Here is a 17,586-nt window from a genome sequence, read left to right as displayed (position 1 = left end):
ATTACTCTCTTCAAATTGACCTTTTATTTTTCACTTTGTTCTGACATTGTGATAGAACTGTTAGCCATTCCCTTCAGTGAAAGTAGTTTTAAGTTGAAATTCCATGATTAAGAATTGGCAAACATGAAGCTTTTTATTATTATCCTGAGCTTTTAAGAACACAACACGAATAAGAGGAGCAGTAGGCCATTTGGTCCCTCAGTCATGATCTGCCATTCCATAAGACCATGGTTGATCTGAATGGCCCAAACTCCACTTTCATGCCTGTCCCCATTAACCCTCTACTCTCTTGTCAATTGACTGTCTGCATAAGTTGACCTTTAATATATTCAGTGACTCAACCTCTGCTGCTCACCGAGAAAGAGAATTCCACTCTGCAAGAAGATATTCTTCATTAAATGGATGGCGCCTTATTTTGAAACTATCCCCTAGTTCTTGATTTCTCCATGAGGAGAAACATCCTCTCACCATCAACCCATCAGGACCCCTCAAAATCTTATGATTCAATAACGTCACCTCTCGTTCTTCTAAATTCCAATGAGTATTGGTCCAACTTGCTCAAGCTATCCTCATGGGACAACCACTTCATCCCAGGAATCAGCTTGGTGAACCTTCCTGAACTGACTCCCATGCAATATCCTTCCTTAAGTTAGGTAACCAAAACCGGACATGTACTCCAGTGTTGTAGTAACACTTCCCTACCTTTAGATTCCGATCCTCTTGCAATAAAGGCCAATATTCAATTTGCCTTTCGAATTACTTGCTGTCCCTGCATGCTGACTTTCTGGTGCTTCATGTGCAAATTCGCCCAGAACCCTCTGTACCACAGCATTCTGCAGTCTCTCTTCATTTAAATAATACTGATTTTTTTTTTACTCTTCCCGTCGTAATAGAGTGGACGTGGAGAGGATGTTTCCACTAGTAGGAAAAACTAGAACCAGAGGGCACAACCTTAGGCTAAAGGGGCGATCCTTTAAAACAAAGATGAGGAGGAATTTCTCCAGCCAGAGAGTGGTGAATCTGTGGAACTCTTTGCTGCAGAAGGCTGTGGAGACCAGGTTATTGAATGTCTTTAAGACGGAGATGGGTTCTTGATTGAAAAAGGAGTCGGGATTTTGGGGAGAATTGGAATACAAAAGCTTCTATATAAACTTTTTTCTAGAGAAATAAAATCAGTCGAGTGAATAGCAGAGCAGACTTGATGGGCCAAGTGGCTGATTTCTGCTCGTATGTCTTATGGTCTTATAATGAGCAACGTCTCATTTTCCCAGATTAAACTCCATCTGCCAAATTCTGCCCACTTGACCTATCTGTATTTCTTTGCCTAATAATTTGTATACTCACAACTTGCTTTCTTATCTATCTTTGCATCGTAAGCAAATCTGGCTGCAGTGTAGTCCTTCTCTGTCTACATAATTAATATAAATTATAAACAGTTGAGTCCCCAGAACTAATCCCAAATGCACTCCACAATTTGCAGTTCACCAACCTGAAAATGACCCAGTTTCTGTTTCCTGTTATTTAGCTACATGTTTTGATCTTGTGTCATAAAAGTAACCTTTTATGTTGGTACCTTATCACACTACAACTGTTGGTTGTCCATTCTCTGTTACATCCTCTAATAATTCTAAAATCTGGCTTAATATTTTTTCAAAGTTCTTCTGCAAATAGCAGTCAGGATGTAGTTAGTTTAAAGGTTTTAAGAGACTGTTGTATGGCCTATCTGCCTTGAGTAGTAGTGGATTTCTGAAAGCTCAGTACTTTCCAATCTAATATTGTGCCAAAGTCTTGAGGTCAAGCTTTGTACACAAATGGCAATTGATTTACAATGTCGTTTTATGAGAGTTATTACTAATGAGATGAAAACCTCCAGGAATGTATACAGACTACTCTAATGATTTAGTGGCCTCTATATAAACTTATTTCTAGCAGTCTAGTTTAGAGTATGTCTTGTAAAGTAGCAGAATGGAATTAATTGAGTGCTATTGTGAATTTGCCTTTGAACCTGTAGAAGTGTGTATGTATATATACATAAATTGTCGCCCCAGTTTGACTAATTGTCAAGTATATTTAAAAGTCCCTTCCTCTAGAGGGTTGTTTTGAGTATGTCTATTTCTGAAGAAGAAAGCACACACGGCAGGTATAATGGTTATTATTCTTTGAACGTAAGTTGACTTTTAAATACAGTTTTTCCACCACAAGAGTTCTTGGACTATCCTGATACTGTACTAAGTTTTGTAGGTTCTATCCCAAAGTAGATGGTTGGCATTCAGATGTGGCAATGGCGCAGACACCGGTTCCATGAGAATTTTGATTTGGGGGTCGTATACATTATGCAAGGCAGATGGGCCAAGAGTTACACATGCAACCTTTAAACTAGCTTATTGAACTCCCTGTATGTAATTTTAGTTATTGAAAAGACTTAAATAGTGATGGCTGGTTTAGATGATGCCAAACTTGTACTAAATTGTAAACTGTAATTTTCAGGTTGTGTCCTATTAGGATCAGTACTCCAGTTTCATTTAGCTGTGAATGATGGTCAATGTCATTTGGGGCTTAGGTGGATAAGATTAGTCGGAACTGGTACGGCTTGCAAATTGCATTTGGGCAGTTTTGTTAACTGCAGTGGCTGCAACCATTGACAAAGACCCCTTGCACACTACCTAATGGAGCCAGTGTATCTACTCTAAAATGAGACCTTGAACTTTGTTTAGTTAAACCTGTTCAAATATTGATCAATGTTTTTGTTAAAATGCAAAAGATTGCAGACATGAACTAGTGTTTCATAATCGGTCCTACCAGTGAAAATTGAACATCGTTTGGAGCAGACTTTGAGGATATTAGCAGTTTTAGAACAGATTTTGGAATAAAATGGTAAGTGGTGCAAACACAAGTTATGTGTGAGAAATGAGGACCTTGGAAGTACAAGCTGTAATGTTTACCATCGCAAAAGTGTAACTTATTTTGTCAGTTATTGTAAGTGTTACTGCAAGGACTAAAGAGTGTGTATTACAAAGCCATTCAAAAGATATAACTGTGTAATATTCAATTGTCAATACTGTGGTATACTGCCACCAGATCCTCTGTTCTTGGTGGTGTGTTGGGATTCCACCATCAGGACATTGTTTTTCACAAAAATCCTTTTTTTGTCTGATTTAAGAATGTAACTGTTTGCAGTGAGTGTTCAGGCTTTCCAGTATTTAGTGACCAAAGAGTAATCTAAATACCATACAGGGGAATCTTAAAACAGTGTAGCATTGGCCCAAGGATGACTGTTTCTACTGCCTCCCCTCGAAAGGCTCTAATCAATTTTTTTTGTCCCCTGTCTTTTCCTCGGCCTTCCTCGTTACTTGTCTTAAGTCGCTCCATTCACTCCAAAGTTTCTATACTTGGAAAATGTTGGTGAGTTTGAGCTTTTAATGATGAGAATATATGCTAAGCCCCTCATTCTACACAAAGACTTTGTGGGGTTCTGCGTATGATGGGAGCACCAGGAAATTGGTTTAGTTGCTATCAGTGCATCTTATTGTCCTCCTAAAGAATCTGAACGCACCCATGTGAACAATGAAGAACCCCCATGTCTGGTTGCCCCAAGTTTCTAACCTAGTCAACACTTAAGACCCTTGATAATCTATAATTTTTAAAGCAACATGAATTCCATATTGTACCTTTACCAAACAAGCTTGTTCATTTTGCACATTTTAAATTTAGAAGGAAATTTAAGGGTGTACTTTGTACAGATTTGCATGTTCAAGAAGGATGTTAACTGCATTTGATCAGCTACTTAACCTCTATCTCTTTGGTGAATACTTTAACATAATACCTCTCCTGGATTTTAAAACATGTCTTTTTTGTGCCTGTGGAGTTGCACAATGGAGTACAGAAGTTCAGAAGGGCCCAGTACCAGCTCGGAGCTTCTAGCGATGGGTTGTAAATGCAGCCTTGCCAGCATTAACTACAATCTGAGAAAAAATATTAAAAATAATCCAATCCTCTAGATTGAATTGATTCAGTTACATCATTGTGGGATCAGTTGGTCAGAATTAAGTGAATTGAAATAATCACTGAATATTTAATGTTAATCTTTTCAATGTTACATTTTCAGAATTGGGCTGACATGCATGGAGATTTGCAGCATGTGTTTTAGCCCATCATTTAATTTGTGTGTGGAGTTGTGTTTTTTTAATGTTGGGCTTTTCTTGCTAATTGGAGAGGCGAATGATTAGATGAGTTGTGAAAATAAGCTAAAGTGGCGTTCCAGTTAAAATCATAGGTCTGGTGCTCTCAACTTATCCAGGATTCTAGGGCCTTGGATAAACCCGAACAAATTGATTTTTAAACTGCATGTTGCCCATTAACAATACATCTTCAATATTTAGCTGTATTTCAAACTGTTACTCCAGTTTGGCTGACAGAGCCTTTGTTTATAATGTGCTTCTGTTAGAAATCCATTACAATACTGGATAATCTGTTTTGTAAGTTGCTTTGCTTTTATGTGAGCTACATCCAAATCACAGCAATAGACTTTGCTCCCAAATTGTTGACTTGTTCTGTTAAATTGTTTGTTCTTTGTCATGTGGATAGATGAAAAATTCACAACTGAAAGGTGATGGAAAGGGGTTCTTCGAACTGCATAGCTTTTCCATGTCTTAATTACCAAGTATTTCTCAAGCTCTTTACAGAAACCAGGTTACCGGTTGTCTCTGATTGCATCACACATCTTAAAAAAAAGTATGTTGCCTAAAACAAAGGAATTAGTAAAAAGTAAACTACCATCGAGTTCTTGAATGAAGTAATGGTGGAAACTAACAATGTAATACAATTTTTAACGAAGGAAAGTTTTTGCTCTTTCCTCTTGTACTCTCAACATGCAGTTGGTTTACTCGTATTTTGTATTGTCTCTCCCTTTTCAATCTGCTTTTATTTAAAAAGTAGCTTGATGTCTGATGCATAGTGCATATTCTGGTTTAATGAAACCTGTTGGATTGTCCCAACTTAAATGTAAATCTCACTCATTGTCCAGGGTTGACTTTGAGTTCCAGAGTTGGTGTTCTCGTTCCTAAAATGCCATCAAAATTTCCCCATGCTTTGCAGTGGCCCATCAGTTCTTATCTTTTAAAATATCTTTGGTTAGAATCATATACAGCACAAATATTTCTGTGGCAATATGTCTTGAAATGTTGGCATGTTCGAAAAAGAGGTACTGTATTTGCACCAGTTGCAAGAAATTTACTACATAACTAAAGATTGAAACCTGAACTGTGCTTATTTGGAGACCTTCTGCTTAACGCTGCTTGCAAATAAATGTAGCTGAAAGTTGCTTTGTTTTGGGCGTTACAATTGAATTAGTTTAATTTGGTGAATCCTGAAAGACCAAGTCACCATGGAGATGGGTGGAGTGTAACAAGATTTTTTTTTGTTTCAGTTTATCTGTTTGAACGTGAGAACTAGGACTGGGCAAATTCAGCCCCTCACGCCATCTCTGCCTTCAATACGATCATGGCTGATCTTATCTTGACCTCAATTCCACATTCCTGCCTGTTCACATAACCCCCTAACCATCGCTAATTAAAAATCTATCTCCTTACTTTCCAGCCCATTCTGCATAACCCTTCAACTTGCATTCCTACCTTCTCCTTTAACTTGGATTTTCTAATTCTCACCTCGCTATCAATGACTATTTAGTTGCCTATCCCCTTGATTCTGCTTTTTAATTTAGCCCCAAGCTGCTCATATTCCCTTGGCAGAATCTCTCTCCTTGTTCTATCTATGTTATTTGTACCTAGTGGATCACGGCAACTAGATCTTTACCCTCCCATGCCAAGTTCTCTGAAGCCCAGATGAGATATCCCAAATCCTGGCACCAGATCGGCAGCACAACCTCCAGCTCTCTAAATCCTGGTCACAGAACAGTATTTATGCCCCAAACTATACTATCAAAGATTACGACTACGTTTCTCTTTCTGCACTTGAATTGCTCCCTGTATCACAGTGCTGTGATTAGTTTGCTCACCCTCCCTATAGTTCCTGCTCTCGACCACACGGGACATAAATCTTGAACGTGTTGGACTAGGACTGAGGCTCCTGCAATGCCATTTCCTGGATCTTTCTATCTGCCCCCCTCACAGTCACACCCTCTTGTCCCTGACCACTGGTCAAATACAAAGTAGTTAATCAAAGGGGCATGAATGCTCCTGAAACAGTGTCCAGGTACCTCCCCCTCCCTGATGTGTCTCAGGGTCCGAAGCACAAGACTTCAGCTCATCAACTCTGAGCTGGAGGTCCTGGAGCATCAAACACTTTCTATAGACGTGCTCATCAGGAACCACGATGGGGTCAAGTAGCTCCCACATCTTGCAGATACAACCCATCATCTGGCCCTCCATCCCTTTTTTTAATTAATTAGTTTAAAATTTTAAAAGAATCAAACTAAAATTTGTTTTTAGCTTCTTGATCTGTAAAATATTTCTCCTTATTACCTTAAATCTGAAAAGCAACTTAGAATAGGAAATTCAAATTAGCAGTTACTTACCAGCCAACAAAATTACTGTTTTCCTGTGATGTCTATGTCCCTTGCAGTTCTGGCTCAGGGCCTCACTTGCCTTCAGAGAACGGAGACAGCCGGACCTGCAATTTATTTACTGGGAGAGGGTCTTTGGACCTAAATGTTTGTAGCTCCTGGAAGAGTGCAGTTAAGCTCAGAAGTCATGGAGAGCTGAGCAAGTAGCAGAAGGTTCCTGGTGAAGGATGGGGTTTAGAAGAAAGCTGGAGCCATTAATAGCTCAGTGCAGCCAGGATACTGGAGTTCAGAGAAGCTAGTGGTCTGCAAGAGAGTTGGAAGTGTGTCAGTAATTAGAGGTGAGCGTGCAGTTTTGTGAATCGTAGCAGGAGAGAATGAACCATTGGGAGGTGAGCGGTCATTTGAGGCAGTCCAAGTCAGAATGGCTTTTGAGGGACTTTGGAGGCTTGAGCTTCGAGAGTGAAGAGTTTAAATCATCATGAGGCAGACAGAATTTTTGACACTAGTCACTGGGTGGGTTACTGAGAAACCTGTTGGATGTGCCTTCGTCACACCTATGAAACCACAATCTTTGCAGTGCAGAGGGAGACCATTCAACCAATGAGCCTGCACTAGCTCTCTGATAGGATATTGTACTTAGTCCTAGTGCAATGTGTTTCACCATTATTTGCCTTTTGCTTCATATTTACCTCATGTTAATGTTGGTTTATGTTGTATAGTACAGTTTATTTTAATTGTTTAAAAACCACAGAATCTTCACCTAGTGGAATTTCAAATGTTGTCTGAACAAAAGGTTATGGTCCCTAACTGTTTCGTAACACCACTGACGTGTTTCAGGGATATTACCATAATGTCACCTGGGCTAGTAATTCATAGGCTCTGGCTGATGTAGTGGAGACACTGGTTCAAATCCCACCATGGAAGCTGGTGGAATTTTTAAACTCCGTTAATAAAAATCTGAATTGAAAGCTAGTCTTGGCAATGGTGACCATGAAATTATCATTGTTGTAAAGATTAATCTGGTTCAATAATCCCCGTTAGGGAAGGAAATCTGCCATCCTTGCTCAGCCTGACTTGCATATGACTTCAGACTCTCAGCAATTCAGTTGCCTCAAGTTAGGGACCAGTTAAAAAGTGCTAGTGGTGCCCACGTCCTACAAACAAATATTTTTAAAAATCTTAGCTCCATTTGTATACCACCCTTTTCAAACTCTTAAATTGCTTGTCTGGTTTCCAGTCTTGGTTCTCTCCAGTGAGCATTGGGCAGAGTCGTGCCATCATGTTTTGACATTACCACAAACACCATTCTTTTCTTTTGTTCACTCCTAGTATCTCCACCTTGACTTGTTTGTTTGCATTCTTTGTGTCTGAAGCACCATTGAATCTTTCTATTCTGGTAAACATGGTATTTAAAGACAAATTGTTTATATCGCTTTTAGTTTTTCCAAATTCAACTTGTATTTATGTAGTGATTTTTAAAGTAGTGGAACTTCCCAAGAAACTTCACAAAAACTCTATCAAATAACATTTTTCACCACATGTTGGGACAGGTGACCTAAAGCTTGGGAAAAGAATCCAGAATTGGAGGAATATTTTGTGATGCTGGAGGAGATTATAGAAATAGGGAGGGACAATGCTGCCATGGTGGAACTTGAGTATGAGGATGAGAATTGTAAAGTTACGGAATTGCTGGATTGAGTCAATGTCGGTCAGTGATCACAGGAATGATGGGTCACTTAGTGCAAATTAGGTGGTGAAAAGCAGAGTTAGATGAGGTAAAATTTATGAAAGGCTCAAAATAGGAGGGTGACCAGGAACTTATTGTATTAGCTGAATCTGGAGGTAATGAGTATGTATTAAGGTTTCAGTCGCAGATGGGCTGAGACATGGACAGACAGCTGTGATATTAAGAATTGGAAGTAATGAAGGAGAATATAATGGACCAGCAGCTTAACTGAGTCTACTAGAAAGACAAGGTTGCCTACCTTAGCATCAAACTGGCAGGAAAGGGATGGCATCAGACACTAGTCAGTCTTGTTTGTATTTCTCAATGCACTGCTTATCTGAGAAGAAAAGCAGTGATATACTATACTTGCTTGTTTGTACCAAATAGGTTGTGATGTCAGAAGAAGATTGTAGTAAAGGTACATAATCTTGTACAACAAAAACAAGTTGTCAAGAAAACATTTCTGTGATACTAACATGTTGTCCAGGGCTCTGCTTTATTTTCAAATGATTGTCTCCTTCTGAGTGCTTTTAGATTCATTGTGCTGTTTTAATAATAGCATTTTGGCCAACACTTTGCTTTTGGTTACAGTAGAGAAATTTGTCACGTCCTGTTGTAGTAATTGTGCTTTCCCCTAATGATTGAGACTATACTGTTTTTTCATCATGCTCTGAGTGCTCAGTCTTTGTTAAAGAGGTTTTAAAAACTAACTTGGCAAAGCAGCTGGATGGGACTTGGACCAGCTGGCATGAGCTTGTTATGGACAAATCAGTGAAGCTGCATTAATAATTTTATTTTGATAATTGACATTTGTTTTTTGACAGCTTTTGTACTGCTGGTCTGAAGTCATTTCTTTCGATTTACATTGACATTTTCAGTTGCCTCTTTATTTCCACACCTCTTGCCACACTTCCAGACATATGAAATAGGAGCAGAAGTAAGCCATTCAGCCCCTCAAGCCAGCTTTGTCATTCAGTCAGATTAGGGCTGATCCTGTCTTTAAGCTCTACGTTCCCTCTATCTTGGATTCCTGTTGGGAAATCTATTTACCTCCACCTGATGAACCTGCCTCCACCTGAAAAATATTCAATGACCCTGCCTCCACCACCTTCTGAGACAGAGTGCAAAGTTGTTTGACCCTCAAAATAATTCTCCTGCTCTTTGACCAATAAGGATGACTGGGATATTTTAAAATGATGTCCCAGTTTCAGACTCAACCACAATTCAATCTTGCCTCCATCAAACATGGGGCTAATTTTTGTGCCTGTGAACTTCTTGACCATTTTCCTATATATGGAAATTTTGTCTCAGGAATTAGTTTTCCCAGTGATATTACAGAATGAGGGTGCAATTCTTAGCTTGTTGATCTAAATAAAGGTTTGTTTTATTTACATTGCAAACCTTCATGGATAATCTATTGATGCTGTGGTCAGAAAGCAAAACACAGTCTTATTTTGTTGTGGATGGCAATGACAGAGAATTTGGATAGCTTTAGAAGACTTAAGGAAAATTATTCGAGATGATGAATTGAGAGGTGATATTCCACTGGCATTTGCGTTTCATGTGTTGCTCTTTTACGGAAATAGTAAAGCTTGCAGCTCGAGTGTAATTGTTCAGAGGCAGAACTTGGCAGCTTGTTATGGGGTTGTTGGAATGTTCTTTTGAAGCTGCAGTGCAGTACTTTTATGTTTGGTTCCGTACTGTAAACATGCATAGTATTTTATGAAACAAAGAGTGCTTTACAAAGGAGGCAGCTTTGCTAAGATTTGTCTTGAAAATCCCACCCTGTGTATTTACTTTGTTCATAAGTTGGGAAGAAAATGTCTGTGCGTCCAAAATTAATTTAATTTTGAACTTTATCTTGTTATTAGGTGGAGTATCTTGGCCTCCACACACCAGTTGAACAGGACGAAATGCAAAGATAATTCTGTGAATCCATTATTACAACTTAATCAACAAAACGTGATTTTTTTTTAAAGTGTGCTGGGGAGGAAAAGCGAGTTGACAGTCGCACGGTTTATGTTGGTCATCATCCAACTCCTGGGATAGAAACATTCCTTCCTCCGAGTTTTTGTGACAACAGAATAATTTCGTCAAAGGTATGCCTAATTCTAACTTTCCTCAAAATGTTCCTGTGCAATATTTTTATACGTCTGAAACCAAAGGAGAAAATGCTGGAAAATCTCAGCAGGTCTGGCAGCATCTATAAGGAGAGGAAAGAGCTGACGTTCTGAGCCCAGATGATCCTTTGTCAAAGCCTCCTCTTTGTCAAAGTAGCTTTGTAATTTGGGTGTTGTCAAGAAACGAAGAGGATGGCTTTTATTTTAATTCAGCTGGATGAAGTTGTAACTTCACCAGTCAGTGGTATTGTGTAGTAACAGTAGTAAAATTGAATGTTGATGAGAAAAGCCAGATGTCTTTGGCAACCATATGGACTTCCACCTTTTGCTTATAACAATTTGCTTTTATCCAATGTTTATACTACCTAGTTAATTACTATTGAACTGGATTATTTAGTTTTGATTTTCTAAAATCCATTCTTTAGTCTACATGTTTGCTTTAGCACTGTCATGAAAGAATGTGAGAAAATGGTGACAATACAGTTCTAGAAAAACTTCAGGCCTGGCAGCATGTATGGAGAGAGGGAGTTAATGTTATGAGTCCAATGTGACTCCTCTTTGGCATTGAAGAGGTTGAAATGTGATGAGTTTTATGCTATTGAAAAAGTAGGGAGGGTCAGATGGAGCAAAAAGGAAGGTCAAGAATAGGTTAGAGGGCATGGAGCTTTAAAGATGTCATGAAGTAAAAAGGTTAGTAATGGTAGTAATTGCTCTTGCACTCACATTACTACCTGACCATATGCTCCAGTGAAGCCCAGCACAAACTTGTGGAACAGCACATCACCTTCTAATTAGGCACTTTACAGCCTTCTGGACTCAACGTTCTCCCCCAAACTCCCTAGAATTGGAGGAACAGATGTTCTGTCCAGGAATACCTGAATGAGATAGCATAAGTGAGTTGAGTGTTGCCCATGAAGAGATTTTAACACCATGGTGCAAATCTTATGATAGATTTATTTGAATTCATGAAGTTTAGTTTATGTCAGCAAGAATTGAGGTGGGGCAGAGGACCCGGGTTACAGGATCCGGAATCACTTGTAATTTATGGAAGCTGGTAAAACGAGAATTTGAGAAATAAAGTCGACTCGGGCAGCATTTCAGTATCGTGGAGGAAACGTTAAGATCATAGAACCCTACCATGCAGACAGAGGCCCTTCAGCCCATTGAGTCTGCACCGAGCACAATCCTACCCCCATATCTCTACATAATTGACCCACTAATCCTTCTAAGCTACACATCTCAGGACACTAAGGGACAAATGACCAATCAACCTAACCCGCACATCTTTGGACAGGGCAGAGACCGTTAAGAGTGAAATGTTTATGTTGGATTGGATGTGGGCTGGTAGCTTGAAGTTCAGTGGGATATGCAAACATTGCGCTTCAGGCATAGGTTGAGGTGGTGAGGGAAGTTAATGATGTCCAAGGCAGCATCACTGGGTGTTGGCAACAGCTGAAAAGGATAGTTTTTAGTTTAATAGTAAACTGGATGAACTTATAACTCGTCAGGCAGTGGTATTGTGTAGCAATTACAGTAAAATTCAATGTTGATGAGAAAACCTAAAGCTAAATTTTTTTTGGTGCGTATATGGACCTTCACCTCTTGCTTATAACACTTTCCTCTTTCCGTCTAATGGTCCTAAATTGGAGTATATGCAGGACTCCGCAGAGAAATCTACAAACCAGCCTTTTTTCTTGGAAAATTATACTTTGGGTCCCTTTTGGGTTGCCTATTTCCTTTTCATTGTACTTCCTCGTGTTGCTTTCACATTATCAACACTTTGCATCAGCAGTAATAATGGAACCGGTTATCGTTTTCCCAACTCCAAAAGTGACGTTGAATGTTATGTCTTGTGTGCATGTAGAAGTTTTTACATCTATAATCTAAGAATTAGAGTTAAAATCTTAGAAGTTTGCTATTTGTATCTAAACAATATCTAAAAGTAAAACTGATTTAGTTCTTTGATTCTACTCCGCTGGCTGGCCAACTTGCATAATGTTTTTTGCTTAGGCTTAAAGTGTCTCTAGGGAAAGTTAAAGCTCATTCCGCAAAAGTAGCGGCAGCTTTATAGACTAAAATATATCTGCTCTAAATACTGGAAAATGTAAAGATATCGTAGTATGCCCTCCACTTTACTGCATTTATCTCTCCCTCCTCCAAATTAATTTAGTTGATGATCAGGACCATGCCTAATTCCTAAGAATCTGGATCGGTTGCTTCAAGGTTGTATTAATTCCATTGCATATAGTGCAATGATCGGGATTCTTATGTGAGGATGGCACATAGGGATGATTGGGTTCCTTGCCAATAATTTTCAATGGGAGTTCTCCTATAATAGTGTATATTAGGACTTTTTATGTATTAAAGGCACTTTATATAAATGCTAATTGTTGTACATTCCTGCCATTGGACATTTGTAACTATTTCTGAATTTTATGAATATCAGAATCCTTGTATTGAGTTGGTTGGGGAAAACTGGGGAGGCAGTAGCCTAGTGGAATGGTCGCACGACTGGAGACCCAGGGTAATGCTCTGGGGTCCGAGGTTCAGATCCAACTATGGCGGATGGTAAAATTGGAATTCAATAAAAATCTGGAATTAGAAGTCTAATGATGACCATGAAACTATTGTCGTAAAAACCCATCTGCTTCACTAATGTCTCTTATGCAAGGAAATCTATGGTCGTTACCCATTATGGTGTACATGTGACTCCAGATTCACAGCAATGTGGTTGACTCTTAATTGCCTTCAGATATGAGCAATAAATGTGCTGATGCCTCATTGCCTGAATCGCTGAATCCAAGAAGATGAAGATGAAGATATATCTAAAGGGATCAGGGGATATGGGGAACAGGTGGAGAGAGAGATTTGAGATCAGGGAGAGATCAGCCATGATCTGATTGATTCAGCTCAAAGGGCTGAATTTACCTACTCTGCTTCTAATTCTAAAGTTCCTATACTGTCAACGAATTTTTTAAAAAATATGCAAAGGAAAGAAAGATTTAAGTCTTGGATTTATCAATATATGATGCTGAATTGTGGCTTTTTCTCTATTGAGAGAAAAATTCCTGGAAAAGCAATTTCTGGTGCGTGCTTCAGCAGCATATAGATGAAACCTGGACCAAACCTGGAGAGAATGCCTATGACTCCTGTATGTGTTACATACCATTTTTTGAAGTATTCCATGTTATGTAAAATCATTCAAATTAATATAATTGTGATGACTATTTAAGTAGTAATAGAAAGCTGTAGTTCTGCATATGGCCCCCCCTCTACCTGATCTGTGAACATTCTGACGCAATAAACAAACAAACTATTATACACATTTCTAAAGCTTGCATTCGTGAAGGACTTTAAATAACTTTAGAAGAAAAATACTAAATATAGCTGATTTTCATTATGTAATGTCCTGGCTACAGACGTTTATTCACAAAATGTATTTAAACATAAAAGTCTACAATCAGAGTGCAAGGAATAGCACACCAAGAGAAGGCTCTATTTGCTTTTTGTATTTGAAGATGATGTGTAAAGACTATAATAAAGTTTGTTTATTAGTCACAAGGAGCCTTAATTAACATTGCAATAAACATCCTAAAGAGTATAATATAGATATTTAAAATGACAAAGGGGTTTAATATGGTAGATGGAAAGAAACACTATTTTCTCTGTTAGCAAGTCTTAAGATTTAGCTAAGCAGTTCGCAACAAACTCAAGGTATTGTTTGTTAGAGGATCAGGGAAATTTCAAATATCCTTCCCAACAAAAGGCTGGATGTTGAACTAATTGAAAAATTCAGGGCTGAAATCAATAGATTTTTTGTTGGGTTGGGCGAGGTATCAAGGGAAATAGACAATAGGTGGGTAATAGAAATCCTGCTGTACACGTAATGGTGATGTGGAGATGCCAGCGTTGGACTGGAATAAACACAGTAAGAAGTCTCACAACACCAGGTTAAAGTCCAACAGGTTTATTTGGTAGCAAACGCCACTGGCTTTCGGAGCGCTGCTCCTTTGTCAGGTAAGTGACCTGACGAAGTCACCTGAAGTCAGGTAAGTTTCCTGATGAAAGAGCAGCGCTCCGAAAGCTAGTGGCGTTTGCTACCAAATAAACCTGTTGGACTTTAAGCTGATGTTGTGAGACTTCTTACTGTGTACACTTAATGGACCAGGAGCAGGGGCCTCATCCTGTTTCTTTGTAATCTTACATTACTGGAAACAGCAAGAATAAAAATTTGAGATGCCAGTTAAACATCTCCTTTCTCATCCCCTTTCTTGCAGTACACATACTGGAACTTTATTCCGAAAAATCTGTTTGAACAGTTCAGAAGAATTGCCAATTTCTACTTTCTTATCATATTCCTTGTACAGGTAGGCTGATCTTCTTGGTTGAGGGGAGGAATGGGTGGAGCGATAACTTGAATTTGATTGGTAATATATGAAATAAATGATTTGATGCTGCTGTGGATCTGCAGTCCTTTATTAAAATATACATTTTTCCTGGTTGTTTTGGCAATTGTACTTTTTAAGCAGATTATATTAATTAATGAAAATGTTGCTGTGCTGATGTTTAAGCATGTCATAGTCTAGATTACACTTTCTCTAATATTCCTGAGCTTCTAATCAGTATTTACTGTAATAATTTTTTTCCCCCTCAGGTTATTGTTGATACTCCAACTAGCCCAGTAACAAGCGGACTGCCTCTCTTTTTTGTGATTATTGTGACTGCAATTAAACAAGTAAGATGTTGAATGATCATGCTGTATGATACAGAATTCTACATGAAACCTCCTGATTTACACTAAAACAACCTTGCTTATTGCCTACTTAACATGTGAACAAATTGTTTATTCTTTACAAAACAGAATTCCCTTTTTCTTAGAACTGGGATATTGCCAACAAGACTGTATTTCTTGTGTTGTGCATTTGAAAAATATGCAGATACTGAAGTTAAAAGGATGTATTTGGAGTGTACAAATAGTCCTTGCATCCAAATAATTCAAAGTAATTGAACATTTGCTGAGCTTGTTATTCATGGTTTATCACTTTTTTTATGCTTTACAGGGCTATGAAGATTGGCTCAGACACAAAGCAGATAATTCTGTGAATAAAAGCCCTGTGTATGTTGTTGATAGAGGAAGAATAGTAGAAAAACAAAGTGAAAAAATTCAGGTAATGTCACCAGCTCTCTAAAACTTGTATTGCATGAAATGGCCCAATTCTCTTGATGCTTTATGATGAAAACCAAAAATTTAATAAATAATTACCCGTACCAAACTGTTTCTTATTGATTATTGTTTGCATGTCTGTTAGATTTTAATAGTGCTACCTCTGAGTAAATTAACATGTGTACTTGGTGAGAATCCTGCTAACAATTGAACACCAAATACAAAGAGGTGAGAAAAGACGAGTTTTAAAAATGCAGCTGTAACTTTTAAAACCATCTTCCTCACTAATCATTTTCAGGTTGTGTGTACTTTTGGAAGGATGTCAGTGTACTGCAGTATTAAAATTGCAAGTCAGATTGATTACTCTAATTGGCACCAAGTTTTGATGGATTGTTATGTAACTGTGTACCATCCCACCAACTCCTTTGGCTGCAGTGTGATTTGAACATTTTTTATTATTTATATCTGATCAAAAACCAAATTGGTCCAATCTAAATCCCTATATGAGAGACATTACATATCCAAGCTGACAAGACAGGCCCCACTTTTCCTGTCTTGGGCTCGAGCAACAACAAACCAAGCTGATGGGAGCAAGGGTTACACCTCCTCCTAAGCTTGAACTAAGCTTCATCTTAGCCAAAAGGCTTAGATGGTGTTTTAAAAAATTGCTTCAAGTGAAGCCTCAGTGTAACCTCATTCTCTCCTATGAGATGTGGGATCAAACCTCTACACTTGATCTTAGCCAAAAGGCTGAGAACAGTTTGCTCTTGGCTCATTGTATGCAGTTTGAGTACAGCCTGATGGAGCAGAGGAGACTGATCTCTCTTATTTTTCCGCCACTTTTAAGGTGAGGGTACCTCAGTTGTCCACACAGTTACCACATGGTTGTCGGCGTGAACTTATGTAAGCATGGAATTGCAAACAGACTATCAGAAATACCAGTTGTGCTCAGTCGGTAACATTCTCCTCCCTTGAATCAGACGATTGTGCATTCAAGTTCCACTGTAGGACTTGGAGCACACAAATTCAGCTGACAATTCCAGTGCAGTACTGACAGGGTGCTGCACTGTTGGAAGTAGTCTCTGTCGGGTGAGATGTTAAACTGAGTCCCTGTCTCAAATAGATGTAAAAGATCCCATTGCACTAATTTTGAAGAGCAGGAGGCTGTTTCCAGTGCCCTGACTGATATTTAGGAGTCAGTCAACAGATTGATATTCATGGGATTTTGCTGTGTTCTAATTGACTGCTGCATTTCTTACATTACAACAGTGATTGTACTTCAAGCGTGCTTCAAATGGCTGTGTACTGTTTTTTGATTGCCTGAGGTCATGAAAAGACATAATTGTGCTCTTTTTAAAATGGTTTGCACCGCATGGCTGATACTCTTATGATTCAGATTATGTTTTTGGTATTGCCATCCTTACCAACAATATCAAGTGAGAGTGAAAATTCATCAAATGTAGGAGAAAGATGTTAGTGATGCCTTCTTGGAGGGAGGGGGTGTTAAGATGATAACTGATAAGGCTGTTAGTTTGCTTGCTGCTTGGAACACCTTTGGCAGAAAACATTCAACTTGGATAGATGTTTCTAAAAATCTGCACTAAAGGTTTTCAGTTATCAAATTCCAAGGAGAAAAAATCAATTTTTACAAGTCTTTACATTTCTAAATTATCTGGGTGAGTTATTCCTCAACCCATATACTTTGCATTTAATGAAATTTAGACTTGCTGAGTTTAGCACTAATATTGAAACTCATTAACAAGTTCTTTAATCTCCTGTGCAGTTATCTTGGCAAGATGTGCAGAACTTTGTAAGGAACCATAGAATGCCAACACACATGTCCCATTGAGTCTATACTGATTATTTTGAAGAGTCCTACTCCCCCAACTCTTTTCCCATATCCTTGTAATTCTTAAAGTATTTATCTAATTCTCTTTAAACTTTGTCTTATTATCCCATGTTTGTAATGAATTGATTTTGCATAGCCTGGTTTTAATGGCCTTTCTATATTTCTTATCAGAATATAAACAATATAAATGAAGTACTGCCAAAGAAT

At 38.4% G+C, this 17,586-nt stretch overlaps 1 protein-coding gene across 3 annotated transcripts in view; it reads left to right on the top strand.

Annotated features, from left to right (window-relative positions):
- Positions 1 to 17,586, top strand: part of atp11c (ATPase phospholipid transporting 11C (ATP11C blood group)) — a 132,259-nt gene that overhangs the window by 13,694 nt on the left and 100,979 nt on the right. For all 3 annotated transcript variants that reach the window (XM_080187804.1, XM_080187802.1, XM_080187803.1), the window contains exons 2-5: positions 10,226 to 10,345; positions 14,644 to 14,733; positions 15,021 to 15,101; positions 15,427 to 15,534. In XM_080187804.1, the coding sequence (XP_080043930.1) occupies positions 10,226 to 10,345; positions 14,644 to 14,733; positions 15,021 to 15,101; positions 15,427 to 15,534 (399 nt within the window). The remainder of the gene's footprint in view (positions 1 to 10,225; positions 10,346 to 14,643; positions 14,734 to 15,020; positions 15,102 to 15,426; positions 15,535 to 17,586) is intronic.

This window comes from Carcharhinus amblyrhynchos, chromosome 4 (genome assembly GCF_965287045.1).
Source record: "Carcharhinus amblyrhynchos chromosome 4, sCarAmb.v2.hapA, whole genome shotgun sequence".
Lineage (NCBI taxonomy): Eukaryota > Metazoa > Chordata > Chondrichthyes > Carcharhiniformes > Carcharhinidae > Carcharhinus > Carcharhinus amblyrhynchos.
Note: the sequence above shows the minus strand (reverse complement) of the source record. Positions and strands in the feature narration are given on the sequence as shown.